Source organism: Anoplopoma fimbria, chromosome 13 (assembly GCF_027596085.1).
Source record: "Anoplopoma fimbria isolate UVic2021 breed Golden Eagle Sablefish chromosome 13, Afim_UVic_2022, whole genome shotgun sequence".
Classification (NCBI taxonomy): domain Eukaryota; kingdom Metazoa; phylum Chordata; class Actinopteri; order Perciformes; family Anoplopomatidae; genus Anoplopoma; species Anoplopoma fimbria.
This window is the reverse complement of record NC_072461.1, coordinates 19,648,046-19,672,526: the sequence shown is the minus strand read 5'-3', so window position 1 is coordinate 19,672,526 and position 24,481 is coordinate 19,648,046. Positions and strand designations below refer to the sequence as shown.

The 24,481-nt window shown below is 41.0% G+C and overlaps 1 protein-coding gene across 1 annotated transcript; it reads right to left on the bottom strand.

Moving 5' to 3' along the window:
- Positions 1 to 23,591, bottom strand: gnb1l (guanine nucleotide binding protein (G protein), beta polypeptide 1-like). Its single transcript, XM_054611501.1, has 7 exons — positions 23,482 to 23,591; positions 17,028 to 17,182; positions 16,247 to 16,372; positions 15,826 to 15,988; positions 12,624 to 12,716; positions 6,435 to 6,650; positions 1 to 599 (listed from the first exon to the last, which is right to left on the bottom strand). The coding sequence occupies exons 2-7, from the start codon at positions 17,135 to 17,137 to the stop codon at positions 321 to 323; spliced, it is 987 nt and encodes a 328-aa protein (XP_054467476.1). The 5' UTR covers positions 17,138 to 17,182; positions 23,482 to 23,591; the 3' UTR covers positions 1 to 320.
- Between the last annotated feature and the right edge of the window lie 890 nt (positions 23,592 to 24,481).

The window sequence follows — 24,481 nt, the reverse complement described above, 5'->3', positions numbered from 1 at the left end:
AAAAATGTCAGTAACCACCCTCTTTAGTTAGTTTCTTTTTTATCATTACTGTATTTTTCACCGGGTTGCTGGATCCTAGGAATGTAAACAACTCTCCAGGGGCAGTGTAGGTGTCCAGTCAGACGGTGGAATCCCCATGTAATGACATGATTCATGACAAAACAAAGAATTAGCCATTGTTATTTATGGGCATTGCTTACAAATGTATTAACAGTCCATTTGTCCAGTTATCAAACTGACACTGACACCATTTGGGGCCGTACCAACATCAGTAGAAAGTATTGATTAGAAGTCCATATGTCCTCCCAGAGCTCCTGTGCTCAGCCAGTGTCCGCTCCCTCGTTGTATATTGACCACAGGCTGATCCGATGGTCCTTGGATCCAGCAGCCAGCAGTCTTTGTCTGGGATCCTGGTGGTCAGAGAAGGCCACGCTTAGCACCATGTCAGTGTGGTATTGAAGCACTGCCAGCGGTCGCAGCTTCTTCCACCCGAATATCCGCACCCGATGGTCCCAGCCCGCTGATGCCAGAAGTTTACCGTCCCCCCTGACACACAGCTGGGAAACCCCAGGGTTGACCAGCGTCACATGGTCCTGGAGCTATAAAAACGACAAGGAGGAAAAGGATCTTAGCAGGTCTAGAACCATGTATTAAACACGCACGCGGAAACACATGTATTACAAACACTTAGCAAACACCAAGGATGCCAAGTAGCGGTTTCTTTGCGGTAATTGTCAGTGAAACCTTAAACCAAATTAATATATTGTTCCTGCAAATAAGGAGACAAAAATAATAATTAGGTCAGTAAGTCGATTAATCACTGCCGTCTAGGAAACTGAGGCCAACACAAACACCGACAGGGAGAGACTATCAGCTGATCTGATGACTGAGGTCCAAGTGTGAGGCTGGATGTCTTGTTGAACCTGGCTGGAGACTCCTGGGACTCAATCATCGGCCATAAAACATTACGGCACGAGGGCCGCGAGCAGATCTCTCTGCGTCCCACTGTTTGGTTTGGAGTTAGGGGGGCCTATTCTGGAAGCGGGGCTTGAGTTACCTTTGTCACAGTTTGCAAGAAAAAGAGAGAGAGAGAGAGAGAGACCCTCTCGCTGAAATGCTTGTTTGCAGATGCCTTGTTGCTTTAAGCGCCTCTGATGAATTACATTCACACTGAAAGGTCTGGTCAGCGGGAGAAGAGACCCGATAAATACACTGTTGTAACGTCTGCCTGCTAAAGATTAGTCACAGCTCCCTCTCCCTGTGATCTACAGTGTCTTAGGACTGTATCAATCTCTCTAAAAGGGGCAACATTCTGACATATTATAATGAATGACGGCAAAGATCACTATCTAAAGGGCCTGCTGAGGTGGGCATTCCTGGGGAGCGAACGTGCTCTTCCTGCAGACTACGGGTCTCTGCTGGACCTGTAGATGGGACACAAACATCTGGATATGGGAGCTGAAATCAAACTGGACAGCGTATAATTGACTTCATAAGCTGCGTCTAGGGAGACTAATGGCCTTAGATGGGAGGAGACGGTGGAGAATTTATCTGCATGCTCCTGTTCCGGGCAGGAACCATCCACAGGCTGCATGTGGAAGATATAAGCCAGGTACTCATAGCCCAAGTGGATAAAGTGGAATGCAAGGGAGAGAGAGAGAGAGAGCAGGGAGGAATGTCATTGATCAAAACAGAGAGAGAAAGTTCAGAACAGGCAGTGATGGGATTTCTTTTTTTTTTTTTTTTTTTTTTTTTTGTTTAGCAAACCATCATCGCTGGTACCACTGGTGCGAAAGTGAGCATGCCTGGTTAGACAAAACAAGCCAGATACACTGATGCAAAGAAACCCGGAGGGTGAAAGGTTGTTTGGAGCTTTGTTTTTACCTCCAGAAGTTGGTATGCCCCAACCGCTCCCTCATCTGGTTTGCATTAGAGGCCTGATAATGATGGGTTTAAGTGTCTGTTTTTGTTTGTTTTGCTTCCCATAGTTTGTGTCAGGAAAAGGCATTTGTTTCATTAAAGGGTCAATCGAGAGCAGAAAATGGCTAATGATGTAGCGATGGTCATTCAGCAGGGCTGGCTGGCTTAATTGAATTGTTTTTTACTTTCTACAGTCTGAGAAAGTCCAAATTAAAAACGGTGAGAAAAAAAATTGTCCTGAGCTATAATTTAAAATGAGTGGCGCTCATGTGCAGCTATGTTGGTTCATAAGCTGCAAGTGATCGGTGCTTACACAGATTTCATATCATTAATTAATTAGTTGATCAACAGGAAAGTAATCAACAATTTTCGGGGAATTTATTAATCGTCATTTATCGGATAATGTGCTGGTTCTGCTGCTTTATACTGCTTTAAATCATTGTAAATAGAATATATGTTGGATTGTTAGTGGGACAAAAAGTACATTTGAAAACATCACCATGAAAATTGTAATCTACATTTATTTTTACTATTTCTGATATTTTATAGATTCATTTATCAATTAATCACAAAATAATAAAAAAAACTATTTTAGTTGCTTCCTGACAGCAGTATTAGTTTTGTTCATACACAGCAGCTGCACATGTTCTGATTAACACTGCAGCAAAAATAATTACAAGAAGTCAATTGGGTTGGTTGACTGACAGAAAACTATTTTAATAACTGATTAAGATTTTTAGTATTTTTCTTAAGTAATAGTTTGATATTTCTTGATACAGCCAGGCTTCCTGTTCCCCGTGTCCAGTCGTTGTGTTAAGCTAAGCTAACTGTTCATATTTATCAATCAGACATGAGCGTGGCAGCAACATCAACAAACTCTTGGCAAGAAATCAAAGAAGCCTATTTCCTATTTCATACTATCGGCGAGACAAACCAAGCAAACATAACCCTGAGCTCTAGTAAAACACGATGATTTCATAGACTAATCGAAAAATTAAGAAAACAACCAAAAGATTAATGGATTATAGAAATGACAATTAGCTGCAGACCATGAATACGTTACATTTCAATGTTGGGATAACTATTCTTTGTTCTTTAAAAGGGAGTCTAAATTGTGCTGTCATGTTAAGTCCGTGTTCTCCAGCAGCGACATTGTTGTTCTTGCTGTCGGGCCACACCGTTGCTGAATGAATACCAAGAAAACGCTGCTGCCTGAAGTCGCTGCCATTAACCGTGACTAAATCTCTAATGAAATATATTGGCTGTAACCTGGGAGTCTTGGCTTATTTTATTTGACACCCCATTTTTCTTCCCCTTCCTTCCTTACTATCTCATCATAGACGCGATCTGTCATTGGGCTTCATCATTTTATTTGTTTGAACACTCCTTCCTGGCCTGTGTTACAGCACACACACACACACACACACACACACACACACACACACACACACACACACACACACACACACACACACACACACACACACACACACACACACACACACACACACACACACACACACACACACACACACACACACACACACACACACACACACACTTACACACCTTACTGTCTTAACGCCAGCTTTCTCAGCTGTCAGGAGGCTACCAGCTCTGCTCAGCAGCTGGGCCCACTAGACTTCTCGTGGCCTACTACAGATCCAACACAAACTCATAGTTCGGCATCCTCTTTTGTAGCATCTCATCGACAGAGCAGACTTTCAAAAGAGGCGTCCACTTGGCACATCTCACTCAAGCCTTGTTCCACTTTTCGCCCCCGTCTTTCCTCCTCAGTCTTGGCACGGATCTTGGCGTTCACACTCATCTACTGAAACGTCCCATCATCGCTCGCTCACTCGAGCCTAGCGGCTGGGAGGCCTTTCGCAGGTATTTCTGACACACCCCGTCCCTGAATCACACTCGGCAGCGGGGAGATTACAGGCTTTTGTCACCTTGCCTGTCAGAGCTTGGTGCTGGCTGACAGGAGATGGATGTGTCAAACAGGCTAGTAGTCCAATTCAGAAAAAAAAAGAAAAAAAGAGGAGGAGGGTGCTGAATTTAAGCCAGATTCCCATGACAGTAGCTCATACGTTCATCAATTCAATATCAGACTGAGGTTGGACCTGAAAGTCAGGTGATATCCGGAGGGGCTGACGATTTCAAGAATTAAGAAAAGACAGCATGTAAGTGCCTGCTGCGGGGGTATGTAGGGGATATTTTACATTGTAGTGAAGATGAAGGGCAGTAGTTCCACCTGTAGAGAACTGTCATCAGTGTCCGAAATAGCTTTCTGTCACCATGCTTGATCTACACCTCTAATCTTCCTTTGTCTATACCTTCTTTCTTTCTCTTTCTCCTGTCCACAACCTCTGAAGGTACACGTCACTACACTTGTCAATACATTTGAGTGGCCGCCTAACTATATGTCCATCTGGCTTAACAGCTTGTAAACCCTAAACACCCACGCCCCTAATAATCTCACCCTGACACATTCCCCAAAATCTGTGCTATAAAGGAGAGGAGAAAAAAAAGGCTAAAGATGATGCCTTATTACTATGAAAAGATAGAAGGCTAGCCAGGTCAAATAGGAGATAAAGGCCTCTGGGAGCCATGTGTAACCCATTAACCTCCATTCCTAAGGCTGTTTGTCTTTATCTGGGCTTGATAAGCTCACTTCACATCCCCTCAGCTTCACTAAATCATAATGGCACTGTGTTGTGTCACATTCAGTTTCTCCTCCATTTCCCGAAAAAGCATCTATCTTCCTGGCCGGCCAGTTCCACTATATTAAACGGTATCACAGAGGTAATTTGTGGGAAGTGGGATGCTTTGGCACTTATAGCCTCCTCAGCCTTTATTGCAGCCTCCCACTGTGAACTACTGTTCCCTTTACTGCAGATGTGTTTTTTGTTTGGTTAAGGGGCCTCCGAGGTTTTGATATTTTTATTACCTCTCACGGGTCGTCCGTCAGGACCCAGGGCCCGGGTGCGCCACCCGGCAGGTCCTCCCGCCCCCTTACTGCTGCCACACAAAAATACTTTTGTGGGAAGAACTGAGGATAGCTGTCTGGACGTCACACTGAGCTGCACTTCAGGATAATTTAAAAGCCCCTGTTGGATCTTTTCCCTCTCCTTGTGCTTTTTTCCTGTCATCCTCATCCTGGATTACATGTTGAATCAATATTTTGTTGCTTGAGCAAAATAAACCAAATAAATTCTATCCTCCTGTTTTGGTATATTGAATCAAATCCTTCGTAGTGTTTTTCTAAACGCATATTTACGGGGGGGAAAAAAACGGGGCTTTGCAAATATTTCTAATTCAAGCATTCATTTGTAAAAAGCCTTGGAAAGAATAATACCCCTTCACTGTGCAGGAGTGTACTATGTGTGCCTCATGTTCCCCTCTGCTCTGATTCATGGAGGTTGGCTGCAAAATGGGTGCATTCCCTTTTGCTCATGAAATCAAGAGAAAATAGAGCTTCAAATGAGGCATTAAAGTCTCTGAAGCGCTGGCTGTTATGTAAAATGAATTATGGTACAAAGCTGATGTGTCCCTTTTGGTGTGGCAGAGGATGCTCTGGCATGGGCTTCCTTGTACATTGTATCAATGTGTGTGTGAGAATTTTGTTTTAGAATGAGTTTGTTATCCAAAACTATTCATAACCACGCCTAATGTCTGATTGTGTCAGTGTGTATGTTTGTGGGTGGTTTGAGTCTGGAGTGACAGCCCCAAGCTCGGCCCTTGGCCCCTGGCCCTGCCAACGCTGTGTAACCAGCAGCTGATTTATGGCCCCCGGAGCCCTACTGAGCCTCTTCCTCTTTGGCCCCTGGTGTTTTCCAACAGAGCCTAGAGAAAGGCACCTCTTCTCCTCTCCCATCTCCATCATTACCTTTTTATAATATTTGGTGGCATTTAGCAGACGCTCTTGGGCAACAATTAGTTATCAGGTAGCTGCTCAGGACCTTAACCAGGGACCCTTCAGGAGGCTGAATGAACATTATAATGGTTACCCGACCAGGACACCGACACACTAAAATAAAACAGTAACTACACCTAATTTGATAAAAGGTATTCTGATTCAATTAAAAAAATGTAATCAACACATTTAGTCAGCTGTAAGGCCTAAACACTACATGCGATCTGAAAGTAATGAATAACCGGTAAAAGATTGAACTCATTGATAGATGGTTAAAATTGTTACACAACAGTAATTGATAAATGGTTAAAATACTCAGCTAAAAGTAATGGATAAACAGTTGAAATAGATAAGCTAAAATGAATGCATGATGGGTTCAACGTGGAGCATTTTTAAAGAATATCCACTGAAATCTGGGCTTCCATAGGAATGCTCATTCAACCTTTCAGTGTATTGACACCTGTCATCGTAAATAGTGTTAAATACCAGTTTGAAATCATGAGGGGTGGTGTGGATGAAGAGGTATAGTAGTTCATATGACAGGACACTAGACCAGACAACACTACTATTCTCTCTGAGCCTGTCCTCTGCTGACCTGCAGGTTGTTCTGTCTGTCCAGCATCCAGGCGGAGAGTTTCTTGTCAGATGAGCCAGATACGCCCCTCAGACACTTGGGGTCAAAGGTCAGGCACATGATGGGCTCAGGGTGGGCTTTGGCTTGGCTCAGCATGGACCTCTGGGTTACGTCCCACAGCAACAGGGAACCGTCCTCGTATCCAGCCACCAGGAGTGGTCCGTGACCCGAGTCTGGCTGGAAGTGAGATGGGAAGAGAGAACACCAAGAGTAATGTGAGGTAAGATGTGAGATGAGAGCTGTGTAAAAAAAAAAAAAAAAAAAAAAAAAAAAAAAAAAAAAAAAGCCACAGAAACCGCTGCGTGGTGCTGGAAGCTGAGCGGAGCAGAGGTTATCATTTTTGGAAGCTCCTGTTGACACTCAGATAGACGCTGTGGGCTCCATTCGTCAGGCTGCTGCTCTCTCTTTCCAACACTCCATTACACCACTCCTCACTTTGCTCCTCATCTATATTACTGAGCCGAAGGACTCTCTGCCGTCACCGATACATATACTGCAGTAGCAGACTGCAAAAACCTGCTTGAAACTTTGCAAAATTATTTTAAACTTAAATGTATTAGCCATCGTTTAGTGGAGTGTTTTTTTTATTTTTTATTATCAAATCACTACACTACACTAAAATGACAAATACATTTGTAGTTTATTTTGTATTCATAAAAAAAATTACATATATACATTACACACATATTGTTTTGGTCTATTTTAAGCTTTTTTTTTGACTAAGTATACTTTTTTATACACATACCATAATAATGGTTTATATCCTATTCAATTCAAATTTGTTTATTTTAACAGATAACATACATAAATAAATGAAATACTGAGGTACAGATTTAGAGCTTCAACTAACAATTATTTAAATAATTGATTATTAAAGAGATATTTTTTCAAATATAAAAATTTCGCAGATTGCTCCTTGTGTCCCAAAAATCTATTTACAATCATAGAAAACAGAGTGCCAGGGAAATGTTGGCAATTTAGCTTCATAGATTACTTCAATGATGAGTTAAATTTAATTATTTTTCTGCTGATCGACTGATTGATTAATCATCTAAATAACTAACTAGTTTCAACTCTAAACACATTCGGCTTGCTCACATACTAAAATAAACCCACAATAGTCTTGCTTCTGGTGAAGTCATCAGAGTTAATCTTTCAAATCACATGAAATGAAATAAAACCAGGTGAACAAACAAGCATCAGATGTAAAACCTAAACAATATTTCCCCCAATAAATGTATAGAAAGCAACCTTAACCCAACATAAAATGTACAGTAGTTGTATGTATATATAAAAGAGAAAAGTAAGCAGTACAAAATTCAAAAATAATAATGAAGTGGTGTCTTCCAACTGTTGGAAGCAACAGATTGTAAATCACCTCTGTGAAGGAGAACATAAAGGTTAACTGATAAAAACTGGGGGCTCCATATATCTTTGCATTGTTGCAGGGAAGAAAGGAAGGACTGAAGGAAGGAGGAAAGGATAAATAGAAGGAGGGAGGGAGGGACAACTGGGGAGCTCAAAAGTCTTTCCCGTATTAACGAATTCTCAAAATTCTTCCGATCACATACAGTACATGGAGACGGTGGTGGAAGTACCAAGCATCCATGTATGGCTGGAGTGTTATCCAAACAATTCAACTTTTCAAAGCTTAAAAGACCGTGGCCAGTGGAACGACGGAATACATTACAGAAGACTTATGAAAGCTCAGCACGGACATATACTTTGTCCTGATTCATGCCTTTGCTTTAAAATACCATCAGGCCCCCAGCAAAAGCACTGTGCCCTGCAGAAGCGAGGAGGAAAATAAATGTTTTCCATATGTGCGAGGGGGCCATGCCTGCCATTTTTTCATCCATCTTCAAGTCCTCTTCTCACTTAACGCTCTATATTTCTCTTCTTCCAGCTTTAAACAAATTATAGACAGAGTCGTGTATTCCTTCCAAACACATCAGCGGGGACGAACACTAAGGGATTATGAAAACAAATAAAAACAAGTGAAAATCAGTGGCCCCTGCTTGCCGGCAGGGCTCGGGCTAAGCGTTCCAGGCTTGGGGCCCACCGTTTCACTTAAGTGTAGGACCTCCTTGATTGATGATGTCATGGGTCGGAGGTCGGGGAACCCTGGGTAGACACCTAATTCATTATATCCTCCACAGGCCTTTCTACAAGAGGGCTCTCTGCTGGAGTGGGGCTGGGGCTCTGGGAGGAGATTCATCACCACAGAACAGCTGGAAAGACAGATGGATGGAAGCCGGTCGAAGAGGCAGGAGAGAAACAACACTGGGTCGTCTCTGGAATGGAAACTAGTTGGTCTTCAACTTGTTAATAGTCATGTGATCCTATTCCATTTTCTGTATTTATGAAGTGCATTCAAATGTTATGCAGCTGTGTACGTAATGTACGTTAAAATGTATTTTGAACAGTTAGATATTTTCTTAAATGCAACCATTTTAAGCCTGCAGGCCGAGAGCCCTATTTCTAGATATGTGGTAGTCTCATGGTCACTCAAGCAATTGGTTCAGACCGCTATGGTCCAGTTAGATGATCAACATGGCTTCAAGAAGAGTCAAGATAACAACGTCTTTTGAACCATTACGTTTTTCTAATTTCCTCCCTTCTGTCTGCTTCTACAACAATCTTATTGGTGGAGAGGTTTAAAATCCCCTTGCTGCTGAGGCAACATAAAATACACATGAAACCTATGGAGGCACTAAAACAAAAGCTCTAACAAATAAGAACAATAAATAACTATGATTGCTGAACTATGAGGTCTAAATCCGTGTTAGTTCCTCTGAGTGTGCAGCTCTGCACACACAGAATTCAACTCCGTACTCATGTTTTCTTTTAAAACTGAAACAAAGGATTATTTTCATTATCGGTTAATTTGCAGATTATTTTTGGATTAATAATTCCATAATTCAAAGATATTCAATTTAGAGTCACATAAAACAAAATTGAGAAGATGGAACAGGTGACATTTAGGATTCTATCTTTGGAAAATGGCTTCAAGGATCAAAGGATTATCAAAATAGTTACCCATTGATTAAATCCCACATTCACTCTGAGAAAATCAATCAATAGACTAACGTAATGCCCTATATGCTTCCACAATCGTCATCATTAGAAGCCTTTGAGCTGAACTGAATTTGATTGCAACATCTTAATTAGATTATTCATGACCTGCCATCTAAAGCAAAAAGAGAAAGCACTTATCCCATCACTACAAGAGAGACACCAGTGATTAAACTGAAACGAAATCTTAATTTTGTGAATTTCTTTTCTTAAAAAGTGATCATTTTTGAAATGTTTCACCATAGCAATGTAGTGTATATCAGGCCTGTGAGCAGATATGATTCTAAAAAAGTAATCGACATAATATAACCACACAACGACAATATAAGGTGTTATTTTAAATATAGGTGCAACTATATTTCAGGTTACATGATTACTGAAAATTGTGAAAAAGCAGCTATAAAAGTACAATTTGTTTATTGGTTTAATCCTCCTGTCAAAATGGTATTTCATGCCAACCTTTTTTTCTTAACTGAATCAAGTCATCAACCTTTAGTATAAGTACTCTAATACTGGATTAATTGTCATATACAGCCTGTTATGCCAAAAATGACAATAAAATAACAGTAAAGGCATCCACAAATACACCCTGGTCAAATCCTAGTCTCTAAAATAGCTTGCTAACTACCATGTGCTGCACTGAAGCATTATTCATTAGTGGATATGTGTTGTGCTATTATTTGTATATATATATATCATATTGTATATATTCATTTTAAAAGGATGTGTCATTTTATTCCCTTTCTAGGATGGATGTTTAACATATGGCCAGAAACAACAGCTGATTAATGTAAATCAATGAGCACTGTCCATGCCAAATAAACTAAAACAATGAAAAGACATAAATAAATTAAATCTAAATGTAATTAGAGAAGTATGTGGGCGGTATCCTGAATGTATTGTATGTTCCATAAACACTTGTGTGTGATTTCCCTATTATGCAAGTCTTGAACAACCCAGAGAACAACAGCTTGTTTGCTGATGTGGCCGCCACAGGCCTGAGGCAGGCACTGCTTCGACATAAGGAACCAATCGTTTCCTCCGGTTTTAGTCCCCGTCCACCATGATGTCATAGCCACGAGGCAGCAAGGTGATGAGCTGAGAGTGATGGATATCTGTATAGGAACATTTCCTTCTCCCCGCCAGCCTCTGTTCACATTAAAAGCCTTGCACATCATACATCAATACTGTCCCCCTGGCCAGAGCCCCGCACAATGCAGACCCACATGTGGAGGTACTTTCTACCTCAATAACCGCCGCCGTATTGTTCAGACCTTCACATCCAATCCGATCCAGAGAAATCTGATAGTTTTCTCTGTCACCTTTTAGACATGAACTTAGGGCTCGATGGGATTTTTGCAAAAAGGGAAGCTGATCTGAGGAGAAAATGCAGTTTAACACTGCATTTAATCTTTTTCCATATACTCCAGCAAAGAGGGATTAAAGGCCGACAATAAATCTGTTGGTGAGTCCGTCCTGGAAATAATGGAGGATAATCACTTCTCGTCTCAACGGTGGGAAGAAAATAGGGAGGGATGGTGAGAGGGAAGACAGAGAGAAGAGGTAATTGCCAGTGGCTTCATCTTGATGTGTGTGTGTGTGTGTGTGTGTGTGTGTGTGTGATGGAGAGAGACGGGGTGGAGAGTGAGGATGACGGTTTCAGCTGTTGCCTCCTGCTGTGTGAGGTTCAGGAAACAGTGGGTAGCGTATGAGCATTTGATGTGAGAGAAAAGTTAGCATTTTTCTTATGACTGGCAGACCAAATGTGTGGGTAGAGTTTCCAGAATGTGTGTGTGTTAAAGACGTTTTACACACACAGACACAGACACACACACACACACACACACACACACACACACACACACACACACACACACACACACACACACACACACACACACACACACACACACACACACACACACACACACACACACAGACTGGGTTTTCAGTCTCTTCCCACTGCTTGGACCTCTCGAGTCGCTCAGTCAGTGTAACTGATGAACATGCCTCAGCCTTGAAAGGAATCATACTGGGATGATTTAGAATCACCTGGGCCCTTCGGCTTTGAAGTCAGACGGCTGCCTGTGCTGTATTATAATGATATTATATAATTTATAATGATATAATTGATCATTATGTTTCCTGGCACTCAACACTGAACCAGCATTGGTTCATAAATCAGATGATGAAAGGTGGGTGTAACAGTGAAATCAAAGGGGAAAAGAAAAACACAATGTCAGCATGCAAGACTTGTTGATGTGTCTCCATAATAATTCCAGGAACAAAATGTCATCTTTATGACTTTTGTAGTTAACATACTAAAATATCTCTAATTTGTATTGAATACAGGACTGAATGTGCAAGTGCCAGCAATTAAACTCTCTCTAGCTTCAAAACGATAAGCTGTGTTTTGATTTCTTTTGCCTGTAAACTGTACAGCCCATACAATGTATTCAAAACATCCACAGTCTTGCATGAATCTAAAACCCGACTCCATCCCCCAAAGCCCCAAACCCGAAGAGTTAATAATTAGCCATGAAAATAATTACAGGGTTCCTTAATGGCTGGAAAATAAAACTTTTTCGACAGCATTTACAAAACAGAAAGCAAACCTCTTTTTGCTCGGATCAGATTGGATGTGCAGCTGCAGGCTGATATATGGCTGTGAACCCACGGCCCTTCCAAGCGCTCTAATTACAGTGTTGGGACTCGGTGCCAGCTGAGAAGAAACGCTTGAAAAAAAAAAAAAAAAAAAAAAAGGCCCAGGACAAGTTGTTGGGCTGTAAATCATAGGCCACGTCTCTCATGTGCCTTTTTGTTGACTTTTCTGTTATTGTGTCTCGTTATGGGCTGCTGGCCAATCAGAGTAAAGCAGGTATGTATAGAAAAAGTTAATTTTCTTTCTTCCTTGTTTAAAGTGTTAGAGAATCTACCGTTATTGCTAATGGCTACCAAGCTGAACTAGTTAAACTTGAGATTTAGTTATAGAGGAACAATACTACTTTTTTGGCGTCAAGTTAAAAACACTGCAAGAACTTCTTATGAAATGATATTTGAATAACTGTTGCTTACCTGCCACAATTTGATACACATGACCATCCCCAGCTTAGCGTCTGGTACCAGGGTGCAGACTGGGGTCTTGCTGGGTAGCTCAATAATCTTGATCTGCAGAGAACACAAGATGATTACAACTTCAATCGCTCTAGAGATAGCTGACATGTTCACCTCACCATTCTACATCCATGCTAGTTCTGTGAAGCTGTAAAGTACTTAGACACAGAGCTAACAGAGTTGCTACATTAATGTTCTGAATTTCGTATAGAGGTCCTTTAAAGAGTTATGTGACTCCAGAGAGATCTGTTAGGTCTTATAAATTGCTTTAAATGATGTTACTTGAGGTAAGTGCAGAAGACTACAAGTTTGAAAATTAAAAAACAAAAACTAGCGGTGTGGGGTTAGAAAAAGCTAGCTCATGAACATGCTATACTGTTTGGCAACCTCAATTTAGGTAACTTGCATCATGCTATTAATCTCTGATGGTTTCGTTTTTAGGCTAAAACAAACTCATTTTGTCCAAAATATCTTAATGTGTTTATGTTTTAATTTATCCGTTTTTATTTTTTTAGTTCTAAGGTTTTCTTATTGAGACCCTGTTACAGTTACACACACAAATTGCCGTTGTACATTCATATACAGTACCAGTCAAAAGTTTGGACACACCTTCTCATTCAACTACTTTGAAGAATCTAAAATATAAAACTAATTCTGGTTTGTTGAGCATTTGTTTGTTTACCACATCATTCCATATGTGTTCCTTCATAGTTTGGATGTCTTCAATATTAATCTGCAATGTAAAAAAAATAAAATAAAGAAAAACCATTGAATGAGAAGGTGTGTCCAAACTTTTGACTGGTACTGTATAAATATATTAATCTACAAGCTGTCTGCCAAGTCTTGATTTGTTTGTCTTCTGAATTCAAATAACAAAGCAGCAATCTGCATCCGTCATTGTGCTTCAGGACTTCCGCGGATCAGAGTGCCTCCAACGAGCAGTACAGTACCATCCATCAGAGCAGAGCGCCGCCTCACTGTCTATAATAAATCCTGCTAAAGCCCGACCCCGTGACATGAATGGTGTTTTCCTGCACACATTGGCACTGATTCTGATAAAATACACAGCCTAATGAAGCCAGTGATAAAGTGTGTGCCTTTGTATGTGTGTAGCCACATCACGACCCAAACTCATTCCTTCGACTTCCTCCGTGCTGATGATCCACATATTCATCCTCATTAGGCCTCAGATTAAACAGCCCTTTAAGCGAGCGATCTGTATTTTAGCGCTAGGCCACATCTGTCCTGTGTGTTTACCTATGCGTGCCTGACAAAGAGGGCCTTTAAGGACTTCTCTGTGCCTCAGGTGTTCACTGTTCTTGTGTGGCATCCCATTGCCCATAAATAAAACACCCACACTATTAATTAATGTTCCTGCCCTGGCAGCAATCTGATGGAAAGGAATCTTGCTGTGAGCAGTAAACAGTGAAACCACCTGAAATAGGAAACTCTTATTCGGTTTTCTTTGTTGGAAATCTAAATATTGACCCACCTGCATTTTGCACATGGCACTAAATCACACCATTGTGCATGGTTTTGTTGCAAGTGCATACGTATTGTTTCTTGAGTGTATCGGTTATTGTGGGTGTTTCATTTGCGGATCCATGATAAGCATCTGTCGTGGTCAGTTATGTCTGTGGAATGGGGCGGGGAGACCAAATGACGAAAATGGCTGCAGCCTGTTTTAGTCTAACTTCTATGGATGTGTGTGTGTGTGTGTTTCTGTCTGTCTGTGTCTGTTGGGACAATAGCATTATTGAGGTGCTGGGAGTCACAGGCGCCCTGATGCCTGGCCTGCTGGACTGGGGTTAGCAGAGGCACGTTTGGCTGGATCAGGTGACTGCTCTGTCCCTTTCAAGTGTGGCTCCTCCACAGCGGAGCAAGTAACATGAATCTAGAGGCAATAAAAGATGGCTGAATCGCTGCCCTCTCCCCATCCTGCCTCAATCCACACAAAACCCCTTCAGGCGCGTGGGTGTTTGGCGTTAACTACGACATGCTACTGAGATTTCAGTCCAGTGCACAATCTTTTCATCCTAAGGAATCCACCAGTGGCTGATTAAAAACAGCCACTTTGACTATTTCATCATAGAAAGTACCATTTTCCTCCTAAAGGGCACAACTTACTTGGTTTTTTTTTCACCCTCAAAGAGATATTAGGTGCTTTAGACAAACTGATTCACTGAAGGGCATGTTACTAGCCACAGACAAAACGAACCAGGGTTTGTTAATATTGCTGTTTAGATTGCTGTCTGCAAGTCCTGGCTGCAGACCGCATGCTCACATCACATTGACTTGCTTCACATTAATAGACGATTGGCTAAAAGTTTTAAGTTGGCCACCTGATTGAATGTATGCCATTCCATATTTATGGATCAGAACACTTGCAGGGAGGTAATAGGAAAATATAAGAGAACAGCTTTTGCTTTGGAACTTCCGTTTTTTCCTCTAACTAACAGTCTCTACTTAACAGTAGTAAAAGCCACAAATATGTGTGAACACTTAAAGTCAACTCAGCGAACTGGCAAGAGCAAGTCTGGTCAGGTTCATACAGGTTGGCATTTTTTATTCTCATCAGACAGTAACCAATTAACTATCCCACCTCCCACGTGCTGCCAATAAAATCAAGGATGTTTCCGCTGAACGTAGAACATATGTGCCATTGAAAACTTTGATCTGGAGACTATCTGGTTATTTTCCCCAGACTAAATTGGAAACCCCGACTTAAATATTTAAGTATAAACAAACTTTAAAAGCATAAAAAGTAATTTATACATATTATGATATAGAATGGCCCTGTGATAGGCTGGCGACCTGTCCAGGGTGTACCCTGCCCCTTCGCCCATTGACAGCTGAGATCGGCTCCAGCACCCCCGCGACCCTTAACTGGATAAGCAGGTTACGGAAGATGATTATATAGAATGTATCCATGTCATACTGTCTGTCCCACAGGAAATACTAACATCCTGTAGCTTTGGCAAACTCTTGAAAACTTTTTGCAATTATCGTTTTCAAGCTTGCACAGGGCTAGAGCATATCCCAGCATGCACTAGGTGAGAAGAAGGGTACAAATGGATTGGTTTTCAATTTGTAAATGGGATAAAACACACAGACACTCAGACACATTCACATCCAAACCTACAGAGAATTTTGAGTTTCTGACCTCTTCCGTCTGTTGTCCAGCGAAGGCCAGCAGACGCGTCCCAGGGCCCGTCTCCAGCACGGAGCACTGACAGAATCCAACACTGCCGGTCCACACAGAGACTATCGCCTCACTACGGCCTTCGCTCAGATCCCAAAGACAGACCTGCATGTCCCGTCCCTGACTGCTCCACCAATGGAAAAGAACGAAAACAGTTCTTTGCATATTTAAAACCATTTTTCATCTCAATCTGTGAGAAACTAAATGCTTACAATCGAATCATTTCATCACCACAGGTTCAAAGCTGGGTAAAGAAAACGATCAAAATCTGAAGTTAACATAATCTAAAGTATAATTAATATCTCACATTTACAAATGCTCTGACAGAGAGAGTAAGAGAGGGATGAGTAAGACATCTTATCAGAAAGAGCTCCGTCCTCACCTGATGAGGGTCTGTGTCTCCTGCAGTGTGCTGACCCAGACGACCGAGCTACCAGAATGACCTTCTACAATCTTCTCCGCTCTCCTGGTGTTCAGGTTCCACATATGGATGGCACCCTTCCCTGACCTGGAAAACCAAACAGAATACTGTGTAGTAGGTTGTTTGTATTATATATATATATTTTGTTATATTTTGTATATATATATACATATATATATATATATATATATATATATATATACACATATATATATATATATATATATATATATATATATATATATATATATACATATATATATATATATATATATATATACACATATATATATATATATATACATATATATATATATATATATATATATATATATATATATATATATATACATATATATATATATATACATATGTGTATATATATACACATATATATATATATATATATATATATATATATACACATATATATATATATATATACACACAAAATATGACTTAACATTGCTCAGCTATCAACTACACTTCAACAGAAAATACCAAAAACGGCAATTTTTGCTCTTGTTCAAACTTACAAATATCGAAAAAACATTGAAACTTTTGGTGTGTGAGGCTTTAATAGCTGCTCTTAAACGTCCAAAATCTGTGCCTGTTTTAAAATCTGAATTGAATTGTGATTAGCTGGCTTGTTATCTACTTATATACTTTAGATAAACAAACCAACTTAACTGTTTGAGGAAGGTGAAGAGCCAGAATATGAATGTTGAGATAAATGACTCACCCAGAAAATAGGAGGGGAGTGTCCCCTCCATGGCAGCTAAAATGGAGGGTGTTGAGGGGCCCGCCAGCCCCCCTCAGGGTGTATATGGGGGACGGAGCAGGACGAGACATCTCTGGGTCATGCAATCAGTGTATGGGAGCCAGGAGGCCACGAACCTGTGTCATGACACCCACCGAAACAGACAAAAAGAAAAGTGAGCTGAGAGATGAGTTTTCTGTGGAAAATAACGACGACTTCAACAGCACTCTGCCTTTGCAGCAGAAATGACTAAATGTTCTATTAAAATCAGGTTAAATTGGCTCTTTCAGAGGGATACAATAAGAGGAAAGGTAAATCTAAAAAGGTATCAGAAACGTAGTCATCTCATTTTGTTTTCGCACAATTCCTGAGAAAAGAGATTTGACAGAAAGTAGCTCTATTTTTGCCTTGAAGCCGTTCTCGCACACAGAGCAGACAGTTGTGTTTAATGCACTGTCTGTATTTGCTCTATTGTTAGTAGCTACGAACCCTGTGGCTCTCTCTCCTTCTTCCTCCTTCTCGCCTACCTGATAACACCTCTCTTACTCAATACGTCATAAATCACAACCCCTGACAGCTAAATTACAGTAAACACACGGAGATTCAGGCTTCTCCCTCCTCTTGTGATCAACAGCCGTTGTCCCAGAGGCAGAAGTACCAGCTCAGGCTTTTATGTCGTTTGTAGGCTGGGCTGTTGAGGAAACCCAACCGACCGCAGGTATGGTGCAAGGAAATGATGCGTCAACATTAAATTGCAGTACAATCAAATGTGAGTGACTTAGTGATTGGCTTTAGATAGCTGATATTCATCTCTCCTTCCAAATTCTGCTTATATTCTGCAGCATAGTCAGTTTATTTAAATGAGACTATTTCTATATCAAGATGACTCATCCCACTTTCTTACCGTTAAGGGAAACAATGGACAGACAATTACTTCTTAAAACAAACATCAACTGAAATACAAACTAAACAATTAACCTACCAATTAAAATGGTAAAAAAACAGTCTTTTAGGTTTCACTGGCTTCTACGCCTGAAACTCCTCCCTCCCCACAATTAAATAACTTATCTACCTTGTTACCTGCAATTACATGGTTGAAAACTCTACAAGAGATCAAATCCTGAATAACAAATTTTTATTACTCAAATTTTTTAAAGAGTAACCACGATGCTAAAAGTTTCTGAAAGTTTTACAATAATACGTTGAAGCTGGCTTTACCTTTAAGATATACTTTGACATTTAGTAAAATACTCTTATTTGACCTCTTGAGTAAGATGAGGGGACTGAGAGACAGTCTTCAGTAGGAAGCTGGAGCCAGAAGATGATTATCTTAGCTTAAATAGATATAGCATTAAGGCTGTAAACAGGGAGAAACGGCTAACCTGGCTCTGTCAAAAAAAATACCCCTACCAGTAAATCTCACCAACTAACAAACTATAGATATCTTAATTAATCTGTGCAAAAAACAACAACTTGCGAGACTTGAGTCTTGTCATCACTGTGATGTTGCCGGGCAACTAGCAGTCTACAGGAAGTCTCTGCTCCACACCCAGAAACAGCTCTGTTTTCAGTGTTAATGCCAAGCTAACTGTCTGACAGATACAGATTCCCCAAAAACTGTTCTAGCACAATATGGGTAACTTAATGTTTTAGGCCATCTGAGTTAATGAGCACAACCCTACCACACACACACACACACACACACACACACACACACACACACACACACACACACACACACACACACACACACACACACACACACACACACACACACACACACACACACACACACACACACACACACACACACACACACACACTTACCCCCTCCTCCACTTTTACTTATCATAACCCTTGCTCCCTGCAATCAGTAGCCGCTGAAACTGGAGCCTGAGGCATTCAGGAGCAACTCATTTCAGGAGGTTAGTGGTTAAATTGTCCATGTGAATCTGTGAAGCGGAGAGACAGGGACCCCTGACCAGCCTGCCTAATTAAGGACAGAACGCTACAGTCTGATGAACTCACAAGGACACAGAGATCCCATCAGCTTAACTGTCAGTTTACCACTATAGGAGACACACTGCATGCTTACTTTACAAAAGAAAGCACTTGTGACCATCCAAATATGTGAAATGATCAAGAAACAGTCTTTTTTTTTTTTTTTTTTTTTTTTTTTTTTTTTTTTTTTGGAGTGGTTTCAAAGCATATGGCTGTTTGCACAAGATATTGACCATTAGGTATCACTCATATCTCTGAACTAAATCAGCAGGAAACCCTTCAGCCCACAACTGTCCAAAGTTGTTATTGTGTGGTATGAAAAAAATGGCAAAAAACGTCAACAGTGTTTTTGTGAGGGGTCCATCAGTTAAGCTGTGAATGGATGGGTAATACTGCATTCCTGTGCCAGAGTCCTGTGACTGCGAGAGTGTGTGACAAGGAGAGGCTCACTCTGATAACAGGTGGATTAAGCGTCCCTTGTCCTCTTGCAGCAGGCCTGCATGAAGCTGTGAGTCACAGACACAGCAGCCTGGAACTGTCTTAGCTTCATTGTCCCAAGACCAGTGGCTGGAATACTTTCCAATAGCAATCACAGCTCACTGTCAATCACACACAACAGTTGGGGGGCTGTGTTACTCGGAGACTATATAACCAAAAACTGTTTCTAAAAAGAGGATTAAAATGGCCACTTTCCCCTGCCTCTACTTCCTCGGGGCTTGTTCCTTCTGTTTTCCAGGCGTCAGCATTTCCAGTGAATCTGAGTTGCCCACAACAATGGGTCTGCTGTGGTGGCTGCAAGTGAGTCACCCACAAACCCAAATACAAACATTCAGGCAGCTCAGGAAGGGGGAGACAGATAGTGTAAACAAACAAGAAGGTGGCAGGATGTCACTCTAATCTATCTGCAAGGACCCTTAAATTGTTCCTAGCTAACAGAGAGGGGCGGGCTAGCCAACAATCAAGCAGGTCACTTGTGAAGCTTAAAAGACATCTCTTGTGAATGCAAGGGATACTTGCTGGAGTAGCGGCCGTAAGTAGTTGGGGTAGATGTGATCCTCTGGTCATAGATCCTCAAGGAAAAGTAACTTGTTGTATTTAGGTCTCCAAAATGCTCTCCACGCAGCAGTTTTAATGAACCTAAGAAGCTTTCATAAAGCGATTGAGCAATAGATTAAAAAAAAATACCCAATAGGTCAGTGAACTGTCTTATTAAACATGTCCACAGGAAAAATCTCAGTAACTAGCGAGGCATAATTAAACTTGTGTGTCTTGGACAGGGGCATAATAAATCAGAGTGACTGATTAATATACCTGAGCTGGATACGGGAGCCAGTGGGAAGAGGCAGGAGAGGAGGATTGAGGCTCCTGCTGGCCCTGTAACAGATAAGACAGCTCCGGGGTAATCTGACTCTAAGTCCGTGGATAAAGGCAGTTTGTCTCTTCTTGGGCCGTCTGTCCACACCTACTGGGTAATTAGGCCTAATTATGAGAGAAAGGTCCGCTTCCCCTTCATGTTATTAAATAAGAGCCAGCTTCGTCCGCCAAGGATCTCTCAACACCAGCAAGGGGCTGGCGACCTTCAGATCAAACGCAGCCACTATCTATGCCCCCCCCTCCACCCCTCCACCCCACGCCCCGACTGCAGCACCCGTTCCACTCCTCGACATTGCTGGACATATGAGGGCTTGGGGAGGGAGGTGGATAGAGAGGGTATTCGTTATGATATGGGGCATCAAAGTTTTTTGGGACTAGAGGTGAGGGGGGAGTCCTGTCCACATTCCTCGCTTGGCTCTTTAGTGCTGGTATCATGTGATCGGCAGCTACCCACCTAAGCTGCCCCCTTGTCAAATTCTGCCATTCATAAATAAGAGCAGGGAGGGAGGGATATACTGATCACAGGGGTTTATGATAGAAGCTTTATAATGCCCCTGCTTCACAGGGGCCATTATGGAGGCATGGGATCCCAAGATCAGTGGCTGATATCAGCCTCATCAAATATGAGATCTGAGCTGCATGATGAAAACTGAAGTAGATTACACATAACTCAAAAGCTGCTTTCTAGATAGACCTTCCAATGAAAAAGCCAGCTTAACAAGCTTTTACACCAATAGTATTTATTTTCTGTAAAATCTTTGCCAACGAGCTTTAACAAAAAAAAAGAAACCTCAAATCCTTCCATTGCTGCTACATCATACCTCAGCTATTAGTCATTCTATATCACAAGCAATGGCCTTATCTGCAGTTTCCCTGATTTTCAACTTCTCGCCAAAGGGGCCACTTCCACCTCGCTGGCTGTTCAGTGGGTGGCAAGCTGGCTCTATGATCATCAGTCAGCCTTTCTGCCCTAACCCTTCCTTCTGAGGAGGAAACAAACGTGCCAAATGGAGAGCCAGGTCCATTATAAAAAGTCCAGTTAGACAAACAACATGGGAAGTGGCGAGGAAGACACACGCCCATTATTGTGTCTTGGTGGGGTTATCTCGACTGGATAAACAGCCCAGCGTCACATTGAGGGTTGAAGTCAGACACAAGTGCACCAACACCCACTGTCAGTCACAGATCCACTGAGTGGGAAGAGGTGGCATTGTTCGCGTGAATGGCGTGAATGCTAAGCAGGGGCCACTGCAGATAAGAGCTCAATGCCTTGTGGTTGTCATTGAGGCAGGCACTGATGGAGCACAGTGTCAGAGGGTCCAGTTTTAGGAGGTCCTGACTGTGGTCAACAGGTACCGGGAGCCTTATCTGTTTGCATTATCAGCCATTTCCTCCATGAGGTCATTTACCTGGAAACTAGAAGATAAAGAGACACAAGAGAGTTGACAGCTCAAGTGTCATCATTATACATCTCCACACGTTATAGAGGTGTGATGGACTTCCGATCTAGAGGGATTTTGTTGTCCATACAGCTAAAATATGATCACAAGTAAATGTTTATTGTGTCATAATCTCAAAAAGACTTCAGGCAACAGGGGACAAACAACACGGCGAACAACTAGATGTTACACTTTGTCAAGCAGCACATCCCCCGGTGTTACAACCGTTAGTCATCTTCAGGGATGTGATGAGTGACTGCATCAAGACTAAGTAGTGGATGGTGACATGTTTGACAGAGTGCTTACTATTTGTACATAGTAAACAGGCTCCGTTTGGTTTCCGGTGTTCAGACAGAACTCTCTAACCACATTTAAAAAGTTCCCTTAACTGAACAAAGCTGCACAGAAAATATTACTAGTAGTTTGGCATTTGCGCATCATCATGGGAGATACTGGAAGCTGGATATAGGAGGCTGTGTGATCATTTAAATTGGCTTTTTGAATATGATCGATAATAAAAAAGGAATATAAACCATAATAGAAAATATTTATAACTAAACACTACACTTACACAGACGTACAATCGTAGGATAAGTGTGCCAGCCTTCTTCATGTACATGAGTGCAGAAGTTCAAGAGAAAATAGCCTAAATGTTTTTTATGCTTCATTGTAATACTTTATCTAATGTTAACAAAGCCATTAGTTTGTTTTGTATCTACTCTGAGTTCTCCCACACTGACTTTCTTCCAAAAATAATTGAGGATAACAGCTAGTTCCAAGACATTCCATGAGCTCATCTATGAACAGTCACATTAAAATTAAACTAAACCTGAATAAAAATAAGCAGTTTATGTTGCTTTAGTAATTGTAAACACATACAGTACCAGTCAAAAGTTTGGACACACCTTCTCATTCAACTACTTTGAAGAATCTAAAATATAAAACATATTCTGGTTTGTTGAGCATTTGTTTGTTTACCACATAATTCCATATGTGTTCCTTCATAGATTGGATGTCTTCAATATTAATCTACAATGTGGAAAAAATAAAAAATAAAGAAAAACCATTGAATGAGAAGGTGTGTCCAAACTTTTGACTGGTACTGTATATATATATATATATATATATATATATATATATATATATATATATATATATATATATATATCACTGGTTTTAATAATGGTGAGAGACATCATATCTGATTGGACTTTATCCACAAGCAGCTAAACTTGTATGATAATATACTGACGTGCAGCCCTCTCTGTGTATTCTGCAGGAAGATGATTAAAGGTTTAACATGTGAGATAGTTACACAATTTTAATTCAAGCATTAAACACTTTAAAGTGGCATTGTATTGGCATTGATGAATTGCTCTTGTTCACTGTTTAACGTTATTATTCTGAAGCTAGGGAATAAACTAAAATGCTGCTCTGAAAGCAGAAAAGGTAAGAATACAACTCATATCTATATGCACTTAACGTTAGCAGCAGGCTAGCCACTCCCAACGACAACACCTTCAAACAACACATACACCTTGTTCTCACATGGCAGATGTTATCGCTGGGTAAAGTTGTGACAGTACAGTAAAAACAAGCTTCAACAAAACTTCACAAAATACCATTTTCTGTGACACACCGGTGTTTTGGGCAGTTGTCAGAAGCTTTGAGAGGAGAGGATACAAAACATGCGCCGGACTTGAAGGACCTCTGTTTAGAAGCGATGAGCTGCCCGTGGACGTGCCTGTATAGAAAGACGCACCAGTCTCTATTTCTCTCTCTCTCTCTCTCTCTCTCTCTCTCTCTCTGCACAGTGTGTTGTGTTCTTCAATTTCTACTATTATGTAGAAGTGATTCAAGGGTAACATTGAATAAAACATTGAATAGATTAACAACAACAAAAAAAAGTAAATAATAAAAAGAGCAGAACATCACTCTAATATATAATTCAATCAGATTATGGTGACTGTTGTTAGATTGTCACCTAACATGTCTGTTTTCTTTTGAGGAGAAGAGAAGAATTGGATAATTCAGACTCATAGAAACGTTTAGAATACTAACTCCTCAGATATGCGCTCTTTAATATTCCTGCTACTTCTAAAAGCGGATTCTGAACAGTCTGATGACCTAAAAAAAACACCAGAACTGAGAGAGATAACTATACACCTCTCAAAGCCTTACAATACTGCAAGAACAGGGGAGTCTTTATTTTTTCATCCTATTCAGTCTAATGGAGAAAGAGAGACAGAGAAAACACAGGGCACTAATCCACAGAGCACACAGACCCCTTTCATGGGAGTGCTGGGAGAGACCTTTATTTGTCCATTCCTATCATGGAGAAAGCGGGTTTCAAGCTCTGCTAGGTCTGAGCTGGAAGATTAGATGAAACCAGAGTGTTTTAAACCTCTTCTGTGGCCATGGATTAGAGTCAGCCAGTCCCCCTGCACTCTGAAATGAAACAATAAGGAGTACAGGTAGCTCAGTGGGAGAAGGTGAGCCGCATTTTGAGTACATTGGGTTGGGAACCTAAATAATCTCCAAGCAACAAAAAAGCATCCCGAAAAAAATAAGGAGGGCACTCATATAACTTCAGAAAGCTGGGAGGGTAGATGAAAAATAAAG